General features: G+C 40.5%; 1 protein-coding gene across 4 annotated transcripts in view; it reads right to left on the reverse strand.

The window, feature by feature from the left end:
• Positions 1-8,038, reverse strand: part of LOC110491645 (myosin-binding protein C, fast-type) — a 52,199-nt gene extending 44,161 nt beyond the window's left edge. For 2 of the 4 annotated variants that reach the window (XM_036946517.1, XM_036946515.1), the window contains exon 1: positions 7,901-8,038. In XM_036946517.1, the coding sequence (XP_036802412.1) occupies positions 7,901-7,925 (25 nt within the window). In that variant the 5' untranslated portion in view covers positions 7,926-8,038. The remainder of the gene's footprint in view (positions 1-7,900) is intronic. The other 2 variants (XM_036946514.1, XM_036946516.1) reach the window with 2 other exon arrangements.
• Positions 8,039-23,805: the final 15,767 nt, after the last annotated feature.

Genomic DNA, 23,805 nt, shown 5'->3' on the forward strand with positions numbered 1-23,805 from the left:
ATGTATTTGGCTAAGGTGTATACAAACCTCCGACTTCAACTGTATGTGTACATATGTGCATATAAACGTATACATATATATATTTTTTTACATGTATTTAATTATGTATATATACTGTATGTGTACATATGTGCATATAAACGTATACATATATATTTTTTTACATGTATTTAATTATGTATATATACTGTATGTGTACATATGTGCATATAAACGTATACATATATATATATTTTTTACATGTATTTAATTATGTATATATATGCTGCTTTTGATGTTAAGAGAAGGGAGGTGTTTCAATAGGTACAGGGGGATAAAATGATGTACCTGTTACATTTGTAATTTTGTATTTCTTTATATGTCCAACAAACAAACAAAAAATATCAAAAAGAATCCAGCTCCCTACACAGCAGCGATGCATACCCCTGGGCAGCAGTGGGGCCACCCACACAACCTGGCACTTGGGCAGATTGCCCACACGATGAATGCTGCTGACGTCCGCCTGGATGATCCAAAGGGTCTCCGCAGATTCTCCATCCTTGCCAGCTCGATGGTGAGTGTCCGGATCTCACAGACCTAGCGAATTGGCTCCAGATCGAGGCAGAGTGTGAGGGCAGGGCACAAGCGAACCAGAGAGAGGCGTGAGCGTTTGCCCACAGAAGAGATGGGGCACTAACGCTCTCCACGGAACCGACCAGAGTCCACCCTGGGGAAAGCCAGCCTCGACACTTCGACATAAGTTTAAGGACTAGCTCCAGCCCTACTCTATGTACTCCTAGACGAGGAGGAGCGCTGCACCAGATGTGACCGATAGCACTCAGCAGAGAAGTGCAGCCTCAAGAAACTCTGCAACATCCTTGAGGGACACCACCTCCACATCCTTCACAAGATCTAAAGTCAAGGAGACCACGACCAGTCCCCTTGTCACAGCCCCCAAGAGCACAGCGCGAATGGGACGGCTAAGCGGCAATGGGCAACTGCTCCTCAAGGTGGCCAACTGGTCCCACCCGTCTCATCACAGCCAAATTCGCAGGAGGCAGTGTTCCGTAACCCTAGGAGCACTGGAATGCAGCTGGCTAAAGACCTTGCACCTTGCAGACCAGGAGTACACAAGCCAAAGCAAGACGGCCACATGATCAAGACCGAGCCTGAGGGCTACAAGGTACCTAGTATAAGGAACATCGATCGGATCGTAGCCACACCACTGGTCTGATTTAATAGGGGTCAGCCAGCCCATACCATAAAATGATTTAAAATATGTACTTTTATTTATTTGTACCTTTTATTTAACTAGGCAAGTCAGTTAAGAACAAATTCTTGTTTACAATGACGGCCTACATACAAACAGATACGATATATTTAGTTACAGTCTTGCTATCTTTAGCTCAGAGCATGTGATCTACTGTAGCACTGGTGCAACATGGCCATACACAGACACTTATAAGGCGTCTTTTAATGGACGCATCTGGAGGAATGTTTAAGCCTTGTGGTAAATCAATGTGATTTTTTAAATGACCGTCCTGATAATAGGATTTATTCATACAACTAATTTATTTACTTTTCATTCGAGAAACGCTTTGTCGTGATGATAGGGAGGTTATTTACACACTGTGTGTAGGCCAGGCGAAACAAAATCTACATTTGAATCCATTTTAAATCCAGGCTGCAACACAACAAAATGTCAAGCGGTGTCAATACTTTTTGAACTTGGACTCAAAGGACCATTCAGTCACTGTCCCAATAGTTTTGGAGAATTGCATTGAATTGATTGCTTTTGAAGGCGGTGTTTCCAATATGATGTCACTCTTTCAAGACATACGAAAGAGTGACATCATATTGGGAACAATGCCTTCAAAAGCAATCAATCCAATGCAATTCTCCAAAACTATTGGGACAGTGACTGAATGGTCCTTTGAGTGCAAGTTCTTTTAATTTGGAGGGGCAGCTGTTAAAACCCCTCTCCCCCTCAGCTCCAGTTGATTACATTTATGGCCAGTCTGCTGCGTGAGGAAGGGCTCTCTCTGCCTTGGAGGTGTGAAGTGTCTGTTTACAGGTCACGCCTCTGACCTCTCAAGGGACCTTCCACCCACTATTCAGCACCCTTGACCTTGCCCACCTTGGCCTTGAGCCAATAGGAACTTTAGGCCGGGACTGATGTAATAGTCAGCCCATATCATACAATTATTTTAAATATGTACATAGAAACAGATACGGTATATTTAGTTACAGTCTTGCTATCTTTAGCTAAGAGCATGTGATCTGGTGCAACATGGCCATACACAGACACTTCGATGGCGTCTTTTATGGCCGCATCTGGAGGACGATTAAGCCTTGTGGTAAATCAATGGGATTTCAAACGACAGTCCTGGTGATAGGATTTATGAATCCTACATGGGGGAGGCAGACATCTCTCCTGGTCTGTTGCCCTAACGACAACAAAATGTGCCACTGTCCCAATACTTTTGGAGCTCACTGTGAGTTGCCATGGAGAGAGCCTTGGCAGAAACAAGACAGATAAGGAGGTAAAGTATAAACCTACATTTTGTTGTGTTACAGCCTGAATTCAAAATGTATTCAATATTTTTTTTTCCCTCAGCCGTCGACACACAATACCCCATAATGAGAAAGTGAAAACAGATTTTTAGAATTTTTAGAAAATGTATAGACATTTTTTTAAAATAAATATATAATTTACATAATTATTCACACCCCTGAGTCAATACTTTGTAGAAGCACCCATGGCAGCGATGACAAGAGTGTGTCTTTCTGGGTAAGACTATTTAATTGCTTTCCACAACTGGATTGTGCAACATTTCCCCTTTATTCCTTTTCAAAATTCATCAAGCTCTGTCAAATTGGTTGTTGATCATTGCTAGACAACCATTTTCAGGTCTTGCCACAGATTTTCAAGTATATTTATGTCAAAATTGTAACTCGGCCACTCATTCACTGTCTTCTTGGTTAGCAATTCCAGCGTAGCTTTGCCCTTGTGTTTAAGGTTATTGTCCTTCTGAAAGGTGAATTCATCTCCCAGTGTCTGATGCAAAGCAGTCTGAACAAGGGTTCCCTCAAGGATTTTGCCTCTGCTTAACTCCATTCTCTTTATTTTTTTATGCTGAAAAACTTCCCAATCCTTAACGATTACAAGCATACCCATAACATGATGTAGCCACCACTATGCTTGAAAATATGGAGAGTGGTACTCAGTAATGTGTTCTATTGGATTTGCCCCAAACAAAAGACTTTGTATTCAGGACAGAATGTTTTTTGCAGTATTAGTTTAGTGTCTTGTTTCAAACAGGATGTATGTTTTGGAATATTTGTTGGTCTGTAGAGGATTCCTTCTTTTCACTCTGTCCATTAGGTTAGTATTGTGGAATAACTACAATGTTGTTGATTCGTCTTCATTTTTCTCCTATCACAGCCGTTAAACTCTGTAATTGAGCAGTTTCCTTCCTTTTCAGCAACTGAATTAGGAACGATGACTGCATCTTTGTAGTGACTGTGTGCGTTGATACTCCAGCCAAAGTGTCATTAAAAACGTCACCATGCTCAAAGAGATATTCATATTTTTTCAAATTTTTACCCATCTACCAATAGGTGCCCTTCTTTGCGAAGCATTGGAGAACCTCCCTGGTCTTTGTGGTTGAATCTGTGTTTGAAATTCACTGCTCGACTGAGGGACCTTACAGATAATTGTAGTTGCAGGGCACAGAGATGAGGTAGTCATTCAAAATCACGTTAAACACATATTGCACACAGAGTGAGTCCAAGCAACTAATTAAGTTTTTTTTTTTTCCTGAACTTATTTAGGTTTGCCATTTCCCAAGACATTTGAGCATTTCCTTTTTTTTAATAATTATGACATTATGGGATATTGTGTGTAGGCCAGCGAAACAAAATCAACATTTGAATCCATTTTAAATCCTGGCTGTAACACAACAAAAAATCAACATTTTTTGAAGGCACTCTATGTCTTGAAAGAGTGACATCATATCGAGAGAATGCCTTCAAACGCAATCAATTCAATGCAATGCAATATGGCCCAAAAATGTAATAGTGGCAAGAGGTGGAATAACGATGTTTTTAGAGTGCCAACCTTTTCCTTTTTATGGTTTCAGGAAGTGCATTGCACAAGCCATGTTGAGGAAAACAAAATAAAGATGTACAGGAAACATGAGAGAGGATGATGAAGAGTTCATTTTGCTGCCATAATGTTTTGCAAAGATGAAAGGAATTATGGCCAACAAACTGTCATCTCTACATTTAATTTGACATTTTACCAAGAGCTATTATCCAGAGGGTTAAGTGCCTTGCAGAAGGGCATGTCAACAGATTTGTCACATAGTTGGCTCAGGGATTCAACCCAGCAACCTTTCGGTTACTGGCCCTATGCTCTTAACCACTAGGCTACCTGCAACCCTTTGCTCTCTCCCTATCTCTCTCCGCTTACGTTGAAAGCAGACCTGTCAAGTTTTTGAGAGAGGAGTCGGGAAAGAGTGGGATGAGAAACTGGTTAAAATAGGAAGGGTGGATTATATTTTCTTTGAAAAAGTACAGATGAAAGATCTTAATTTGAGCCAGTTTGCTACAGCAGCAAGAGGAAAAAATGAATTATTATATTGATTGTAATTAATGGACAGTTTTGTCGGGGTTGATACATTTTCACGAGGGACATTTCGGACATTTCTAAGTGGATATTACTAGCTTCAGAAGCCTTTTTAAACCTCAAATACACTACAAGATCCTACATCTGCAGAGACAGAAAGAGGATTAGATCATGATTTATAGCAAATTATATTGCAAGTTGGACACGATAAAACCTTATATGCCGGCGCGATATCATATTAATGTGGATGGAGTAATGTAGATGAGGAAAAAGGTTAGAGGTGAAGTCGGGATATTTTTAACTGGGAGAAGGGGGAAGAGAGAGATCAGTGATAAAAAGAAAGAAATGGTCCTGTGGTTACCTAATAATGGAACGACACAGAAATGCAAGACCCCCCCCCCCAAGTAGTTTGAAGGACAAACGGGTACAATATACACACAGAGTAGATTATTCTGTATCCTGAGTAGCTAAAGTGACAGGCAGAAAAGCTGCCCCGATGTATGTAAATTGTTTATGAATGATTATAAACTACATAAATACTTGGTACAAATTGGTATTTCCTGTTTTTTTTAAAACAACTCTTTATGGCAGAAATGTGTTATTAAACTGTAATGTATTTTCACATTTTCAGAGTATTTTCATACTGAAATAAACTGTTTGTATCTGTCCTTCCAGATGATATTATATTTAGAGGTTTTTTTTCTGGTAAGCCTAATGTACAGGAACCCGTCAATCAGGGAGGGTGGTGGTTATTTGAGCTGTGCAGTCAAAGGTTAGCGGTTGAGTGAGGACGGGGCCAAGAAAGGTCTAAGATGGGGGCGGGGGTTCAGACGTGGCAAGGGGATATCACATCTATCTTAAGGCCCGACCACCGGTAAATTCAGGGTGAAAAAGGATGGCTCTGGGAGAACGAGAGTAGATGGAAGGAGGTGAAAGTTTATAGGTGTTACAGTGGTCACCGTTTCATAGGTGACAGACGGTAGGACAGGGGTCTGGAAATCTTGGAAATGTGGTAATAGGCCTTCACAAAGGTAAGGGAGCTTCAAAACTTAGTAGTGCTTAATGTGTATTACATTTCAAGACTTCATAGACTGTCATTGAAGACTCACACCGTGTAAAAACAGACAGCGATACGTGTCAAAGAAATATAGAGATTTTCTGTCAGAGGAAAAAAGTGGTCGAGCAGCGACGACAGAACGACAAGGCCAATCGCCCTGTCTTGAAATCCACGTGGTGTCTTTAAAACTCATCTCCCTCTCACATTCGGGTTTTCTAGTCCCTCTCTCAGGTTACCGTCAGCGTTGTGATTTACGGTAACACTTGGTCAACGTGGATGTTAAAACGGAGGACAGATCGCTCCTCAGAGGAGAGGAAGCCAACCATATATTGAAATCTGCCATAGACACACATCACTAAATATAGTGCTTGAAGTTTTATGACACGATTGAAGTCATGACATACCCAAACGTTATTGCGTTACTAAGTGTCAGTCTGACTTTGATAGGTAGGAAAAGTTGGGATTCAAACGCCATGATGCTACCAAGCTTATTTTCGTTATGTTGTCATCAGCGAAATGACATTATCATAAACAACAGTATATTTCCCAACTTTCCGACAGTCGTGCCAAGTAACCAGGAAATGAAATCTTCCAAGACAGGCATTAATTCCCAAAGTGTGCCTTCCCTCGCATGCATGTGTGTATAAATCAAAGGTCTGGAGTGAAACCAGCTAGCAAATGTGGAACAAAAACAAATGAAAGTAAACCTTGAAAGAAAATGTTTTTGTGTTTTTCAGGACAGGTGCAGAAAATGTGTGAATATCGGTGAGGTATGTGCTTTTGTATGAGCTGTAATATTTGGAAAAAACTGAGGAGCGATTAAAATAAACGTACTTCTGGACACGTAACTAGTAGCCTGAATTGACATAAGTGTTATGGCCACATATCAGATAGTAAATTATAGAGTAGATAGTGTTGCAATCCATTGGTTGTGATGTCAGCTCAATTTGTTACATTTCTAAGTCTCATACCAATACAATTTCCGGGTTTGTCATGGTATCAATATATCAGAGCTTATAGTCAACATTTTGTATGTTTTTTGTGTGTTTTTTTTACCTTTTGAGGGGGCATGTATCTGTATGAAATAACAGAATGCGCCTTACACAGAACTGTACTATTCATAATTAGTATTATTATTTTTTTTTTACAAAACTTCCCCCTGATACTGTGCAATTTATTTGATAAAACTTAACGGCTGCTGAGTTTTCCATAGTAAAGCCTTCACGTATAATAATTTATTTTCCATGTGCAAGAGCCTGCACTTTTAAACTTGTACACATCATCAGTTTCCTAGGGCATATGTAAGCTACACATCGCTTATGACTGCATCACCTGATTAGCTCATCTGATTCTGAACACAGGCATTTGGTCACCCTATAGTGTCATACACCAATAGTAATTATCTGGATCAAGTTCAAGCTGTGCTGCAGTGACAAAACTGAGAAGGCAGTGAGGTTAGACCCCCTGTGTGTGTAGTCATTTCTCTCAGACAAACTAGTCCCTCAAACCACTTCCCTTGCACCTGCCATCTGTTCCTCTCTCCCATCTTCTGACATGACATACCGTATGTGCTAAGCTCTACCTCTACCAATGTGTTGGTCCTCTCCAACCTAAGATATGCAGTACATTTTCACATCAGGTTGTTGCTAGCTGGAACCAAATTCCGTGCAGTCTGGTTTGAGAAATGTACTGCAGCTTACTAACAGTATTATAAATGACATCAGTGTGCACTGTTCGGAAATTGCTCTGGCATTGAATGTATTTTTATTCATATTCAGTGCCGTACGCAGTCATATTAGCTATGCATTTGCTCAAAACAATCACTTTAGAAACTGTTTAGTAAATTGACAACTCAATTTGCTAAATTCGTGAGAAGACAACAATTATGACGGTCAAATGAAGCATTTCTGTGAGGAATTTGGAGACACATCCCACTACTTTCTCCATATTTGGACAGAGTTCGCTATGAAGTAGTCTTCACTAACAGTAAAGTAACTCTATGGACATTGACGGAAATACATATCAGAATGCACGTTCAACACTGCAACAATATGTCTACAGTACGCCACTTTTGCAGAACAAATGAACAATGATCTAAATATCCAACAACTATGTAAAACACCCGTTCGCATTTGACAATTTAGCGCTTTACAGCCTTACATCTGAGATATGCACTCTCTAACAGAAACACTTTCCACATACTGACTCAAATGAATGATCCATCAGGTGCATACCTGCATCATCGGCGGCTTCAGGCATGACTATCCCAGTGGCTATCCCAGTGCCTTCTCGTCTCGGGCTGGAAGTCTGAGGGCTTGCTGTGCTTATTCCTTTTATTTCTCTGCCTCTCTCTCTCTCCCTCTCTCTCTCTCTCTCTCTCTCTCCCTCTCTCTCTCTCTCTCTCTCTCTCCCTCTCTCTCTCTCTCTTTTTTTATTTTATTCAAAGCTCTCCTGGCACTTAAGTCACCCACCCACCAGGGAGGAAGGTAGGGAGAGGGGGAGAGAGAGAGAGAGAGAGGGAGAGGCTGTCACTTGAAACCAATGAGGATTCCAAGGAAACGACGTGAGAGGCAAGAGTGATAAGGTGGGGGAGACAAGAGAGGGTGAGAAGGTGGAGTGGTGAAAGGGGTTTATTTTACCATGGGATCGGTCGACGTATTAAACTTGTGGAATACTTGTCATGTTAGAGGGAAACTATGCTGTGAGCGTAGCAACATCTGCTGCTTTTCTAGCACTTTGTCTTGCACCTCGTGTATGTAACCGCTGCCCCAATCATCACCTCTCACACTACCATTAAGGGCTCAGACGCACCAATAGCGTTTGCTGGCCGAGAGTGCTTAGCACCTCTGAACGTAATCTGCTAACCCGAATGTGCACCAATTTAACATGTAGAATCAAGTGGAAAATGTTGGCAGTCTGGGGTCTACTGTGGGTGGTCCCTAAAACTAACGTTAGATCCACATTCGGGGCTATGTGTGCAAGCCTTAAATCACATGCAAAGGGCCTGGCCCAGAGGCTAAAAAAAGCACCTCTGGGTTATGCTCTTTGTTTTCTTTCCTTCTTCCATTTCTAGTTAGATTTATTTTGTCATTATATTATGTCACATTATATAAAATATAGTGGGGAGGCAGGTAGCCTAGTGGCTAGCGCGTTGGACTAGTAACCAGAAGGTTCCAAGATCGAATCCCCGAGCTGACAATCCCCAAATCTGTCGTTCTGCCCCTGAACAAGGCAGTTAACCCACTGTTCCTAGGCCGTCATTTCAAATAGGAATTTGTACTTAACTGCCTTGCCTAGTTAAAAAAAAGTAAGTATAGTATTTTAATGTACCATATTTATGTTAATGTAATAGGATACTTTTTCTTGACCTACATTTATATATCAGGGTTGGGGTTAAAGGTTTAAAACAATTGGGGGTAAAAGGAAAAAGTGATGAAATAAATAGCTTCTACTTTTCAGTTTATTAAGAAGTCATTGGCAATATACTCTATGCCTTTTTTCAATTACTACACTTGGAATTTGAGTTTACTTCCTGAATTTACAGCCTTCAATTTGAACTGACCCCAACCATGACACATACATGTACGTACTATATTCATTAATTCAGTTCCCATGTTTCATATCAGAGCTATTAATAGCCAGTGAATAAGCATGCCCTAACAACTGGCCGGATGACCCCCTCACCACTCCTCCCCCTGATTAAAAATACCATAAAGATTGAACAATATAGAATTCTTAATGACTTTCTCTTTTCCCCACTTTTGTTGGCCCATCGACATGGACAATTTAGCCAATCCAGTATTTCCTACTCATAACTTAATCCCCCTCCCCAGGCCTTTCTAAATGTACCAATGAGGCTCTCAGAAGCTATATATGCTATAATGGTCAACAGAGCCTGACCATACTGGATAGTGTAACTCTAGAGCGGCACACTATCTGACACTTTCCCCTGTCTCCTATTCACTGACATCTAGTGGTTTAAAAGCGGGTCTGAAGGAATGTCTTCATTACTGCTCGTCACCGCCTCCTCAGCTGTGACTCCTCAGCTGTGACTCCTCGGCTAGCAGAATGCGACTGGCTTGACAGCTAGTGTCACCGTGAAGACAAGTCCCCTGCTGCTCAGCTCTTGCGTAAATCTGTGAAAGCGACGAGCACGACCGGCCCGGTGTGCCCACCGAGGGATATAGTTGCAGACAGGGCTGAAATGCACTGAGAGGAAGGGATAGAGGGAATGAGAGAGAAAGAGAGAGCGAGAGAGAGAGAGAGCGAGAGAGAAGAAAAGTGAGACAGAGGGAGGGACTTGATACCCTTTGTTCAACAGGCAGAGAGGTGGTGGGGTCACTATCAACTAACACCCCAAAAGTCCACAAACTGACATTGCACACTTACAGCCAGATCCAAATTTAATACACATGCGTTAACACGTTGCCTAAATGCATTGGTTTTAATCTGAGATTTGCACTAAAATGTGAGGTATGTGCAGAGATTTTACATTTGGGTTTGGCCCTTAAAGGGGATTGCCAAATCCATTTCAGGACTTTTAAAAGAATGACACTTAGCCATTGATTCTTGAAGAATATAACTTATGCACGAGCTTAGAACAACTGTCGTAACCCATCAGAACCCCAAATATAAGCTTGTTTTGTTTACATTGCAAACAATGTTCTTGTAAACAAATGCTGTATAGCCTCCAAAAAACATGGATGGTCAGTCTCTGCATCCATAGCTCTGTTAATCAATTCGAGAGTGTTTACCAAAACAGGTGGCAGGGTTTCTGCTTTATTTTTCTTTGAATACTATCTCTAAAATCTGGATAAACTGACTAGATTGGTATGTGTCTGAAGAGATGTACAGGACAAGATTTTCCTAAAGTGTTTGATGATTTTATGTAACTAATTTATAGTATTTTTTTAATAGTTGTCCCACATTCGTCATTTTAAAAATAGGAGAGGACAGAATTAGACCAACATCTTGTCAGAATTTGAACTTTACATCATGATACCAATATAACCAGACCACCTATGTTTAAATGTAATTTATGAAGAGATGTTACTATGCAGTGAGAGAGGTACAAGAGATTGAGTGGAGTGGCTGGCACCATCACCCTTTGACTGATCTTATATTTAATAGCCTGTAAACACAGCCATGAAGTTTACAGTGTGAATTAAATGTACAATTTTGCGATACTTCATTTTACTGTCCCTATTAATCCGGTATTTTTTTTTTACTGTGTGACATAATTACCTAATAAATACTCCTGACCTGTATTTTGGATTCTTTGGAATTTGAGACATACTCTACATTTTCAAAGTGAAGGAAAATTATATTTTCCAAATGATATTTTCTAAATTAATACATAAAAAAAAAAGATGTCTTACACCTTGTTATGCAGCCATTACGGCTGTGAATCATTTTGAATACGATTCTACCAACTTTTAGGGCAACGTAACCCCCCTCGTGTCAGCCCATGTTGACTCCAATGATTCCCGCAGTTGTGTCAAGTTCACCTGGTCAGTCTATAAAGTGTTCAATAGGATTGATTGGACTCCTCTGAGGTTGAACGGAATAGGTTTGACAGAATCCAACCAACGCTGGAGATGTCAGTCAGTTACAGGTGATGGGATCCATATGTTCTCTGACTGTCCCAGCTTGCGTACCTTTTGGCAGAAGGAAATGGAAAATATTGGGGATATTCCGGGTACCACAATACTTGGAAATCCTGAACATCAGGATATTGATAGACTGAGAAGCTTGTGTTTAAACTGGCTGAAGGTTGCTCTAACCACAGCCAAAAGAGTCATTGAGACACTGGAGGGAGAAGAACCCTCCCTTGTATAAGGAATGGTACATAGCCTTAGCAGAAACGGCTTCATATGAAAGATTGATTTATAAAATTCACGGCACTCAATCACTTTTCTGACAACTGGGGACATTTTCTCTCCGAGATAGAAAGAGAAGACAATATGTAATGGCCTGGTAGACTACAGACATACTGTGCATAGATGACTGGTAGGGGTGGGGTCTTTTAATTAAAAAGAAAAAAGAGAAAATAAATGAAAATAAAAATCATTTTGTTGTAATAGCTGTTATGGAGATGAGGAGGGGGTTGTGGGTGAACAATTTAAAGTTTGTTTCCTTTTCTACCTTCTTTATTGTATTTATAGTAATGTCTGTCAAGTTATTGCTTAGTGTTAAATGTAATTCAATTGCGTTGTTATATTGTGAAAGGAAACAATAAAAAGTGTAATTACAACCAACAAAAAAGAGCAGGTGTTCGTAATGTTTTGTAAACTCAGTGTATATCCTTTGTTGTCAAAATTGCTCAGTAAATTTGGTTGGGAATCAATGACGGACAGCGATATTCAAACCTGGTCCCAGATTTTCAAGAACACTCAACACCTCTTGGAAAGCCATTCTGGTGTGTCTTTATTCATTTGTGTAGTTGTACACTGAAAAATAAAACTTGATCCCAGGGTTAGGTTTCCAGAAGACTGAGGTGGGTTTTCCTCTAACTTTTTACCTGGGCTTTGCTCCTTTTATATCTTTTTTTTCATCTGGACAAACTCCCCAGTTTCTGCCAATGACAAGCATACCCATAGCTCTGTATTGTGTTCAATTTGACCCAAACCTGTGGTTTTGTGTTGTCTTGCAGTATTGCCTTATTGCAAACAGAACGGATCATTTGGAGTGGATTTTTTTTTAAATCAGGCTTCCTCCCTGTTACTTTTTTATACAGGCCTGTAATGTGGAATGAAGGTAATGTTGTTGATAATTTTTGGGGGGTAGAAATCCCCCCCCCCCCCCAAATGTAAATTTTTGGGGATTTAGGCAGCAAAATGTGAAGACTGTGCAAGGGGTGTGTAGACTTTCACTAGTGACTAAGTATCGGGTATCTATTGTTACCACACAATGCAATGGTCAGGTGAGTACTGTGTGAGAAACAAAAATGTTTTGAAAAGACACCAACAGTATTGTTGTGTTGCATTGGTATCCAAATCCCTGCAATGAAAATGTAGGTACACTCCACGTCAGTGATTCTTAAAAACCTCTTAAGGATCGGACACATTCTTCCAATTTTCGCCTAAAATGACATAGCCAAATCTAACTGCCTGTGGCTTGGGAACTGAAGCAAATATATGCATATTCTTGATACCATTTGAAAGGAAACACTTTGAAGTTTGTGGAAATGGGAAATGAATGTAGGAGAATATAACACATTAGACCTGGTAAAAGATAATACAAAGAAAAAAACATACATTTTGGTATTTTTCCATCATCTTTGAAATGCAAGAGAAAGGTCACAATGTATTATTATTGGTTAATTGATACATTTTCAAGTCCATAACTGTGCACTCTCCTCAAACAATATCATGGTACTATTTTACTGGAATAGCTGTAAATTGGACTTGATTAACAACAATGTAAGCTTTCTGCCCAGTCAGATATGTCTATGTCCTGGGAAATGTTGTTGTTACTTACAATCTCATGCTAATCACATTAGATCAACCATCCTGCAGGGGGGCCACTGATCCTGTAGAGGTTTTAACCAAACCTAATAGATTCTGGTCTTATTCTTCGTAGTTTCCAGTCTAACTAGTCACCTAATCAGGTTTCAGGTATAACCCAGATGCAGACAGTGTCGAAGAAACAAACGTTTATTTCTAGTACAGGGGCATTCAAATGACAGGTCAAAGACGGGCTGAGGTCAGTAATCCAGAGGGGGTGCAGAAGTTCCAGAATTGCAGGCAGTCTCAGGGTCAGGTCAGGCAGGGGTCAATAATAGAACGGTATAGGACGGCAGGCTCAGGGTCAGGGCAGGCAGAACGGTCAAAGACTAGAAAACAGGAGCAAGAACAGACAGGCGCAGGGGAACAAACGTTGGTAGGTTTCGCAAAACAAAACAAACTGGCAACAGGCAGAGAACACAGGTATAAATACACAGGGGATAATGGGGAAGATGGGCGACGCCTGGAGGGGGGTGGAGACAAGCACAAAGACAGGTGAAACAGATCAGGGTGTGACACATAAGATTGTACAATCTCAAAATATGGTTAAACGGTTTACGTCCTGCACATTCCCATCCACCTTATGCTTCAATACCAATTTTCCAGTTGCATAAAGTACCAGCCAAACGTTTGGCCACACCTACTCTTTATTTTTACTATTTTCTACACTGTGGAATAATAGAAAAGACACCAAAACTATGAAATAACACATTTGGAATCATGTAGTAACCAAGAAAAGTGTTAAACAAATATTTAGTAGCCACCCTTTGCCTTGATGACAGTTTTGCACACTCTTGGCATTATCTCAACCAGCTTCGTGAGGTAGTCACCTGGAATGCTTTTCAAATAACAGCTGTGCCTTGTTAAAAGTTCATTTATGGAATTTCTTTCCTTCTTAATGCGTTTGAGCCAATCAGTTGTGTTGTGACAAGGTAGGGGTGGTATACAGAAGATAGCCCTATTTTGTGAAATGCCAAGTCCATATTACTCTAAGACAGAGTCAGTCAATACGGAACATTTCAAGAACTTTTAAAGTTTCTTCAAGTGCAGTCGCAAAAACCATCAAGATGAAACTGGCTCTCGTGCGGACTGCCACAGGAAAGAAAGAGTTACCTCTTCTGCAGAGGATAAGTTCATTAGAGTTACCAGCCTCAGAAATTGCAGCCCAATAAATGCTTCACAGAGTTCAAGTAACAGACACATCTGAACATCAACTGTTCAGAGGAGACCTCGTGAATCAGGCCTTCATGGTCAATTTGCTGCAAAGAAACCACTAAAGGACACCAATAAGAAGTGACTTGCTAGGGCCAAGAAACACGAGCAATGGACATTAAACCAGTGGAAATCTGTCCTTTGGTCTGATGAGTCTAAATTTGAGATTTTTAGTAACAACCACCGTGTCTTTATGAGACGCAGAGTAGCCATCCCATCTGGTTTGCGCTGAGTCAGACTATCATTTGTTTTTCAACAGAACAATAACCCAAAACACACCTCCAGCCTGTGTAAGGGCTGTTTGACCAAGGAGAGTAATGGAGTGCTGCATCAGATGACCTGGCCTGCACAATCACCCGACCTCAACCCAATTGAGATGGTTTGGGATGAGTTGGATCACAGAGTGAAGGAAAAGCAGCCAACAAGTGCTCGGCATTTGTTGGAACTCCTTCAAGACTGTTGGAAAAGCATTCCTCGTGAAGCTGGTTTGAGAGAATGCCAAGAGTGTTCAAAGCTGTCATCAAGGCAAAGGGTGGCTACTTTGAAGAATCTCAAATCAAAATGCTTTCTTGGTTACTACATGATTCCATATGTGTTATTTCATAGTTTTGATGTCTTCACTGTTATTCTACAATGTAGAAAATGGTAAAAATAAAGAAAAACACTTGAATGAGTAGGTGTGTCCAAACTTTTGACAAGGGACATTAATAAGGGATCCTGGCTTTCACCTGGATTCACCTGGTCAGTCTATGTCATGGAAAGAGCAGATGTTCCTAATGATTTGTATACTCAGTGTATATGAACCATACAGGCTCATTGAAGACCACATTTTTAATTAACGTCCATAGTGTATGTTTCATGAAAACACATTTAAAGACTGATGCCTATTTAGAAATGTTGAGGACAGCATTTTCAGAACGCTTTATTTTCTAACGTTTTCAGTTTTCAGAGTCCTGTTCCAGACACAATGCTCTGTCCCACTGTATCATTCTCTGAGCCTCTTTTCCATCTTCAAACATCCATAACGTTGACTATGCTGATGGCGTTGTTGATTAAGCTGCTGTCAGGCACGCCACGTTCCCGAAACATACTAATATTCTGTTCCAGTTCTGTAGTATCTCTTTTATGCTAACCATCTCCGTCATCAATCACCTTCTCCTCAAACGCTCTCTCCTTTCAGCTCTGTCTGAGCTGGTTACTGGATCTTACTCCAGTTCACCCCTCTCTGAAATTCCAATCTATTTCCCAAAGGTTTTAATGGAAGTGCAAAGTCTTGCTCTGGTGTGGTAGGTCCCATAACTGTATTTGGTTATAAGACTTAGTATCAAGTACTGTTAAGTTAAAGTGGTTACCTATGCTCAGACCATCCATAGAAAGGTGTCTTACAAACAAGTCCTCAACGTAGGTCAAGTTCCTCAGGCTCATGGAGGTCAATGCTTGACTTAACCTCTCTGGTACAAGTGGGACGCAAGCGTCCGACCTCGACAACAGCCAGTGAAATTGCAGGACGACAAATTCAAAACAGCAGAAATCCCGGAATTAACATTCTTCAAACATACAAGTTTTTTACACCATTTTAAAGATAAACTTCTTGTAAAATCCAGTCACAGTGTACAATTTCAAATAGGCTTTACGGCGAAAGCTCACCAAACGATTATGTTAGGTCAGCACCTAGTCACAGAAAACCATACAGCCATTTTCCAGCCAAGGCTAGGGCTCACAAAAGTCAGAAACAGCGATCAAATTAATCACTAACCTTTGATGATCTTCATCAGATGGCACTCACAGGACTTCATGTTACACAATAAATGTGTGTTTTGTTTGATGAAGTTAATCTTTATGTCCAAAAACCTAATTTGAAATTGGTGTGTTATGTCCAGAAATGCATTGTCTCAAAAAAACATCCGGTGAAAGTGCAGACAGCCACATCAAATAACAGACATTCTCATCATAAACATTGATAAAAGATTAAACATAAAAAAGTGTTAAACATACGAATACAGAACTTCTCCTTAATGCAACCGCTGTGTCAGATTTCAAAAAGGGTTTGCGGCGAAAGCACACTTTGCGATTATGTTAGGTCAGCTCCAAGCCACAGAAACCCATACAGCCTTTTCCAACCAAGGAGAGTGTCACAAAAGTCAGAAATAGCATTAAAATGAATCACTTACCTTTGATGATGTTCATCTGGTGGCACTCCCAGGTCTCCATGTTAGACAACAAATGTTTGTTTTGTTCAATAAAGTTAATCTTTATGTCCATATACCTCCGTTTTGTTGGTGCGTTTAGTTCAGAAATCCAAAGGCACAATGCGTGCTCTCAACACCAAGACGAAAAGTCAAAAAAGTACAATTAAAGATGGTAGAAACATGTCAAACGATGTTTAAAATCAATCCTCAGGTTGTTTCTGTCATAAACAATCAATAATATTTCAACCGGACAAAAGCTTCGTCAATGGAAAAGGTAAACAAGAAATGCGTGCTCCCGATCACGTGCTTGGTTCATGTCAAGAAATTTCCACTGTCCTCTTATTGAATTTGGTGTATCTCCCTCATTTTTCAGATTAAAAGCCTGAAACAATGCCTAAAGACTTGTCACATGTTGAGGAAGTGAACTGGGTTCTAAGTCTTTGTATGGTGGATAGGCTTTCAATGGAAAAACAGCCTTTCAAAACAATAGTACTTCCTGGTTGGATTTTCCTCAGGTTTTCGCCTGCCATATCAGTTCTGTTCTGCTCACAGACATTATTTTAACAGTTTTGGAAACTTTAGAGTGATTTTTATCCACATCTTTATCCAAATCTACTAATTATATGCATAACCTAGCTTATGGCCCCGAGTAGCAGGCAGTTTAATTTGGGCACGCTTTTCATCCGGAGGTGAAAATACCGCCCCCAGCCCAAGACAGACTAACTGGGTCAATTGGATTAACTTCTTCATGTGGCGTCACCTCACACCTTGGTTGGCAACATTAGATTGTCTGTATGTCTATTTCCCCCCATCCACCAGTAGTGTTGACACATCAGTGTGATGCCCAGCCACTGAATCTCACATTACAGATGTGTCCATGTCCTAGTTTTTGTTTTATTGAGATGCTTTACACGATTAAGGTTCCAGGAGTTTCAAATGTCCTAGCTAACCTCATTGTTTCTTTACGTGTTTACCCATAGTTGCTCATGCTCAGACCATCCATGGAAAGTTGTCTTACAAACAAGTCCTCGATGTAGGTAAAGTTCCTCAGGTTCTATACCTCCTCTTGGAGGTCAATGCTTGACTTATCACGAACTGGGTCAATTGGATGAACTTTTTCATGTGGTGTCACCTCACGCCTTGGTTGGCAACATTTGATGTTCTGTATGTCACTTTCCCACCCATCCACCAGTACTGTTGACACATCAGTGTGACATTACAGAAGTGTCCATGTTATAGCTTTTTTAGAGAGATGCTTTACAGGAGTTTCAAATGTCCTAGCTAACTCATCCACTCAACGTTCCTTTGATCCAGACACCCCCAAATGCCCCCACCTCTTCTTCTCCAAGGGCATGTAGCATCTATTCCTCAATGCCAGAAACACGTATAATAGTAACTTAGAGCACCCCAAGAAAACCTCCCCAAATTACAAACTCTTAAATACATTTTTATATTACTGTAATATTGTTCTAAAAGTTTGGTTTGAGGTTTTCTTCAAATCAGCTCTAACTTCGGGAAAACAATCCCACAACGCCCCATAATCAGCATCACACAGTGAGGAAATGTAAATACATGATCATCCTTTATATACTAAAAAAAAAAAAAAATATTGTTGGTTAGTAGTATGGAGCTAGCTAGCAATTGCATTTTTATTCATCAAGAAGGCCAAGCTTTGTGTGATAGTAGGATGTAGCAACACTTGTTATACAAATGTGAGTATGCCTACATGGTCACGCAAATTAAACACTTCATAAAAAGTGAGATACACTTGTGAGGAAGAGGTGGGAAAATTGGGCAATCTGCGGGGCACATTTCATCCTTGAGAACTTCCACGGCTATCAACAACGAAAGGAGGGCTTCAGCAAAACACTGCTGTCCATACCAACAACGTGGCTTATAAAGTATCACAAACAGCCAGCAGAGACAAAGCATTATCAGGGCCTCGCCGGGTAAGAGAAAAGAGCTAGCTTACTACCTCTATGCTAACGTTAGCTAGCTATAGAGCTACCACATTTAGCTCACGTCTTCCATCTAAATAACACGGATTGAAGCTTAAGTAACACACACGCTTCGGCAATGTATTCGATTGTGGATCTGCTGGCATTTTGGAGAAAGTAGCCAGATATTCTTAATGAAGGGGGGGGGGGATTTTGCTCAATGGGATAGTTGATTTCGGGAGCTTGCCGCATGAGTTGTGTTTTGGGAGACGCTTGCTGTCTGCGCACTCTGTGTGTGTGGATCGGCTCTATAGTTTCTACAGAGCAGCGTTTCTTAATGTATGGGTCGGACCTGTTGATGGTGGGTCACGACGTAAATTACTGGAATTGATTTGGCCAAGCTGCAACTGAGAACTCGGTTGAGTGCGCTCTCTGCTCAGTTTGGCAGCTGTGTGAGAGGGCGATACCCATGTGCTTTGCGGTTTTACCTGATCTTTTTTTTCCTACTGTTTTGTTGAAGATCACTCCGCGACCCACACGCTGCCGCGCTGTCGTTCAAACCACTGACTTGTTATCCCCACTCGCCATCATGAAATGGACTCATTCTAGCCACGAGTTCCGACACAGCTTCGTCGTCATGAAACTCCAAATACACTGATGACTTTTTTGTCTCTGTCTTACAAACTCTGAGAAATAATGAGGAGCGCCCACCACGTGTAACTGTGTTGTATGTGTCGAACTGCTGTGCATTATCTTGGCCAGGTCGCAGTTGTAAATGAGAACTTGTCCTCAACTGGCCTGCCTGGTTAAATAAAGGTGAAATAAAATTTTAAAAATGTGTTTTGTGTGGTGAAGTGCTTAGTAATGAGTCTCTCAAAATGAACACGTTAATAAAACGACACATCCTGATCAAACAACCAGGCACAACATGACGGTAAACCCAGGGAGTTCTTTCAGAACAGGGCAGAATGGTTCAGGAAACAGTGCTTCGAAAGTGGGAAAGTAAGTCAACTAACAAGGCATTGTTGTCATTTTATAACAGGTGATGAAAAGCAGAAATAAGGGAGTACTATCTCTCATAGTCGTAGATGTGAGTTTCTCTTTCAAACAATCCCCATGGCCTTGTAACGTTACACAGCTAATAGCTAACGTTAGCTAACGTGCAACCCTAAGAAACGGTACAGATGAAGATGAAAAGTGATCAGGCCTACTGTACATTTTACTGTAGAAATGATTGTTGAAAACAAGTCTAGGTTGGAACTGTTGCTGTTACAAGTAAAACGTTATTTTATCCTGAACTGGAATAAACTGATTGACGCAAGATGCTTTTTGAGGCAAACACTCACACAGTTCTGGGTTGCTCATCTGCAGCAGGAAGCGGTCTGCCTGACTGAGAAAGCAGTAGATGTTCTGATCCAGTTTGGCACCACATAACTATGCAATTCAGGTTTTTCAAGTACAGAAAGAGTGTCAATGCTGAGCATGACCTCAGTGTTGCACTGTTAAAAACGGAGCCCAGAATAGACCTGCTTGTTGGAAACTTCAACCAGCCACACACCTCTCACTGTGTGTATGTGTGTGTTTTCTTGTCTACATCTGTGTGATGTGATCAATCAGTTTATTCCAATTCAGAATAAAAAAAAATGCTATTTTAACAGCAACAGTTCCAACCTAGACTTTCTATCAACAATAATTTATACAGTAATTATTTATCTGTACTATTACTTAGGGTTGCACGATCAAAAAGCATGTGTGTGTGTGTGTGTGTGTGTGTGTGTGTGTGTGTGTGTGTGTGTGTGTGTGTGTGTTCAGTTATACATCTGTGTGAGGTGATCAATACATTTATTTCAGTTCAGAATTAAATTATTTATTGTATTTTGACAGCAACAGTTCCAACCTAGACAGGTATGTCAGAGTGTTGTTAATGGGGAAAAATAAACATGAAAATATATTTATGGGTATTTAATTATTTGTTTGTCTATACTGCATTTTTTTTAGGCATAAATGTATTGACATTTACAAATAGTTGCATATTTTCCTACGCTTGGGTCCCAGGAAAACACAGAATTTCTCATTTGGGTACCAGGCTGAAAAATTGTAAGAACCCCTGATATAGAGCCTTCCTGCGGGCTAAATTGAAATGTAACACTTTGGTCATGGATCTGATCACAGATCTGTGGTCATTTTGGAGAAGTCCTGGAGACAAGCTTTATTTCGAGGGTTGGATTGTGGATGTTGTTAATTGGGAAAGTACATATTTTTTAAAATCTTAGAATCAATGTTGTTAAAGAGGTATCAGCTAACGCTAGCTTGCTATAGCTAGCTATCCTCTTCCTCCATTTCTGAATTAATTTGTGGCTGTTCCTTTCTAGCTGGTAAAAGGAGTGAGCTAGATTTTGTTTGTGTACTGCCATATGTCGATAACATAGCCGAGTTTGTCACTGGTATGGAATATTAAATATGAGATAAAACCAGGGAGAGAGGGAGGAGAGACTTCACTTTCTGTTTCATTTGCTGCTGGCTTGATCATATTCAATCAAATACTTTTTTCCACATGTACTCTGTTACAAAAATATAAACCCAACATGCAACAATTTCAACGATTTTACTGAGTTACAGTTCAAATCAGTACATTTAAAATAAAATGAATTAGGCCCTACTCTATGGATTTCACATGACTGGGAATACAGATATGTATCTTTTGGTCACAGATACCTTAAGAAAAAGGATCAGTGGATCAAAAAAACAGTCAGTATCTAGTGTGACCACCATTTGCTTCATGCAATGCAACACATCTCCTTCACATAGATTTGATCAGGCTGTTGATTGTGGCCATTGGAATGTTGTCCCACTCCTTTTTGATGTCTGCAAAGTTGCTGGATATTGGCGGGAACTGTAACATGCTGTTGTAAGCGTCGATCCCGAGCATCCCAAACATGCTCATTGACTGACGTCTGGTGAGTACGCAGGCCGTTGAAGAACTGGGACATTTTCAGCTTCCAGGAATTGTGTATAGATTCTTGCAACATAGGGCCATGCATTATCGTGCTGAAACATGAGGTGATAGCAGTGGATGAATAGCATGACAATGAGCCTCAGTATCTTGTCTCTGTGCATTCAAATTGCCGTTGATAAAATACAATTGTGTCCGTTGTCCGTAGCTTATGCCTGCCCATACCATAACCCCACCGCCACCATGGGACACTCTGTTTGCCCCAGTAATGTACTGGGCCGTACGCACTACTCTCTGTAGTGCCTTGCGGTTGGAGGCCGAGCAGTTGCCATACCAGGCAGTGATGCAACCACTCAGGATGCTCTCGATGGTGCAGCTGTAGGATCTGAGGACCCATGCCAAATCTTTTCAGTCTCCTGAGGGGGAATAGGTTTTGTCGTGCCCTCTTCAAATCAGTCTCTATTTGTGTCCTTGGTCATAGCCTAACATATGGAATGTTCTTATAAAAGTTTCCTAGCCATGAAGTTACCAAGTGTCCATATTTTATTCCTTTACCGTCATCTTTACAGTTAGGAAAACAACTAAATCTGGCAAGACTGCAAAGAAACAAGCAAGTAAAGTACACAATACAGAAATTAAGCTATGCATAGCTATGCTATGCTTTTAATGAAATCCATTGGTTAATTTCAGGTGTGGCTCATTAGGGTTTTTTAAAATGTTATTTTATGAAACCTTTATTTAACTAGGCAAGTCAGTTAAGAACAAAATATTATTTAAAAATGACGGCCTCCCACAAGGAAAAAGACCTCCTGTGGGGACGGGGGCTGGGATTATTATTATTATTAATAAAAAAATACAAATAACATGTAAATATAGGACAAAACACACATTACAACAAGAGAGACAACACTACATAAAGAGAGACCTAAGACAACAACACATCATGGTAGCAACACAACATGGTAGCAGCACAAAACATGGTACAAACGTTATTGGGCACAGACAACAGCACAAAGGGCAAGAAGGTAGAGACAACAATACATCACGCAAAGCAGCCACAACTGTCAGTAAGAGTGTCCATGATTGAGTCTTTGAATCAATGAAGAGATGGAGATAAAACTGTCCAGTTTGAGTGTTTGTTGCAGCTCGTTCCAGTCGCTAGCTGCAGCGAACTGAAAAGACGAGCGACCCAGAGATGTGTGTGCCTTGGGGACCTTTAACAGAATGTGACTGGCAGAACGGGTGTTGTATGTGGAGGATGAGGGCTGCAGTAGATATCTCAGATAGGGGGGAGTGAGGCCTAAGAGGGTTTTATAAGTAAGCATTAACCAGTTGTGTGGCTTTGAGAATCATTTTTGGTCACCCACAAGAGTAAATGTCATTCCTGTTCATCATGTTAAGTTTGTACATCGCAATGTTAAATTTTCCTTTAATATTTTTGCACATTATAATATATACATCTATAACATTATTATTTATGTATCCCAACATTGAGCTATGCATAGGCTCTTGAGAAACTCATACACTTGTGTAAGCCTCATTAAAGTTTCAATAGTGTCAGTGTTCAACCGTAACATGTGCTAACAACAGAACAGATGAACCGGAATTACATTTACACTCACGGGTGGTCAAAAAGAACGATCTGAAAGCCACGCCCCTACTAAGCTACACCTCCAGTTTTATCATCTGACACGCTGGGTCATATGTCAATAACCCAGCACCCAGCATCAATAACCCAGCAGTTTTTAAGAAAACAACCCAACTAAGTGACCCCCCCAACCCAGCGTTTATTAGAGTGTAGAACAGATATTCATTTTGATTAGTATAATGAGTAAATGTGTTGCACATTGATGCCAAATTCCTCTTATTCCCGTTTGACACTTTCTCTTCTCTCTCCCTCTAGTCACAGAGAAAGCACCCGTCTATGACACCCAATGTTCCAGAGCCAACATGCCGCGCTTCTAAAACATAAGGATGTGCACCTTTTTCAGCAAATGTTTTAAAATATGGAATAATATGAATGCATTTGCCCCATTTTTCTTTCATCTAGACTGGATCAACCTGTCTCTGAATGACGAGACAGCCAATAGGATGCTGTGGATTTCTGAGGACGGGGCCAATGTGCCTCGTAGGGGAGATGATACCATGTGAACCGTCCAAAAAGACATGAATACTCCCCTCAGGCAACTCTTCTTCCTATTTATTTTACCTTTATTTAACTAGGCAAGTCAGTTAAGAACAAATTCTTATTTTCAATGACAGTCTACTGTTCAGGGGCAGAACGACAGATTTGTACCTTGTCAGCTCGGGGGTTTGAACTTGCAACCTTCCGGTTACTAGTCC

The sequence above is a fragment of the Oncorhynchus mykiss genome, chromosome 16 (assembly GCF_013265735.2).
Source record: "Oncorhynchus mykiss isolate Arlee chromosome 16, USDA_OmykA_1.1, whole genome shotgun sequence".
Taxonomy (NCBI): domain Eukaryota; kingdom Metazoa; phylum Chordata; class Actinopteri; order Salmoniformes; family Salmonidae; genus Oncorhynchus; species Oncorhynchus mykiss.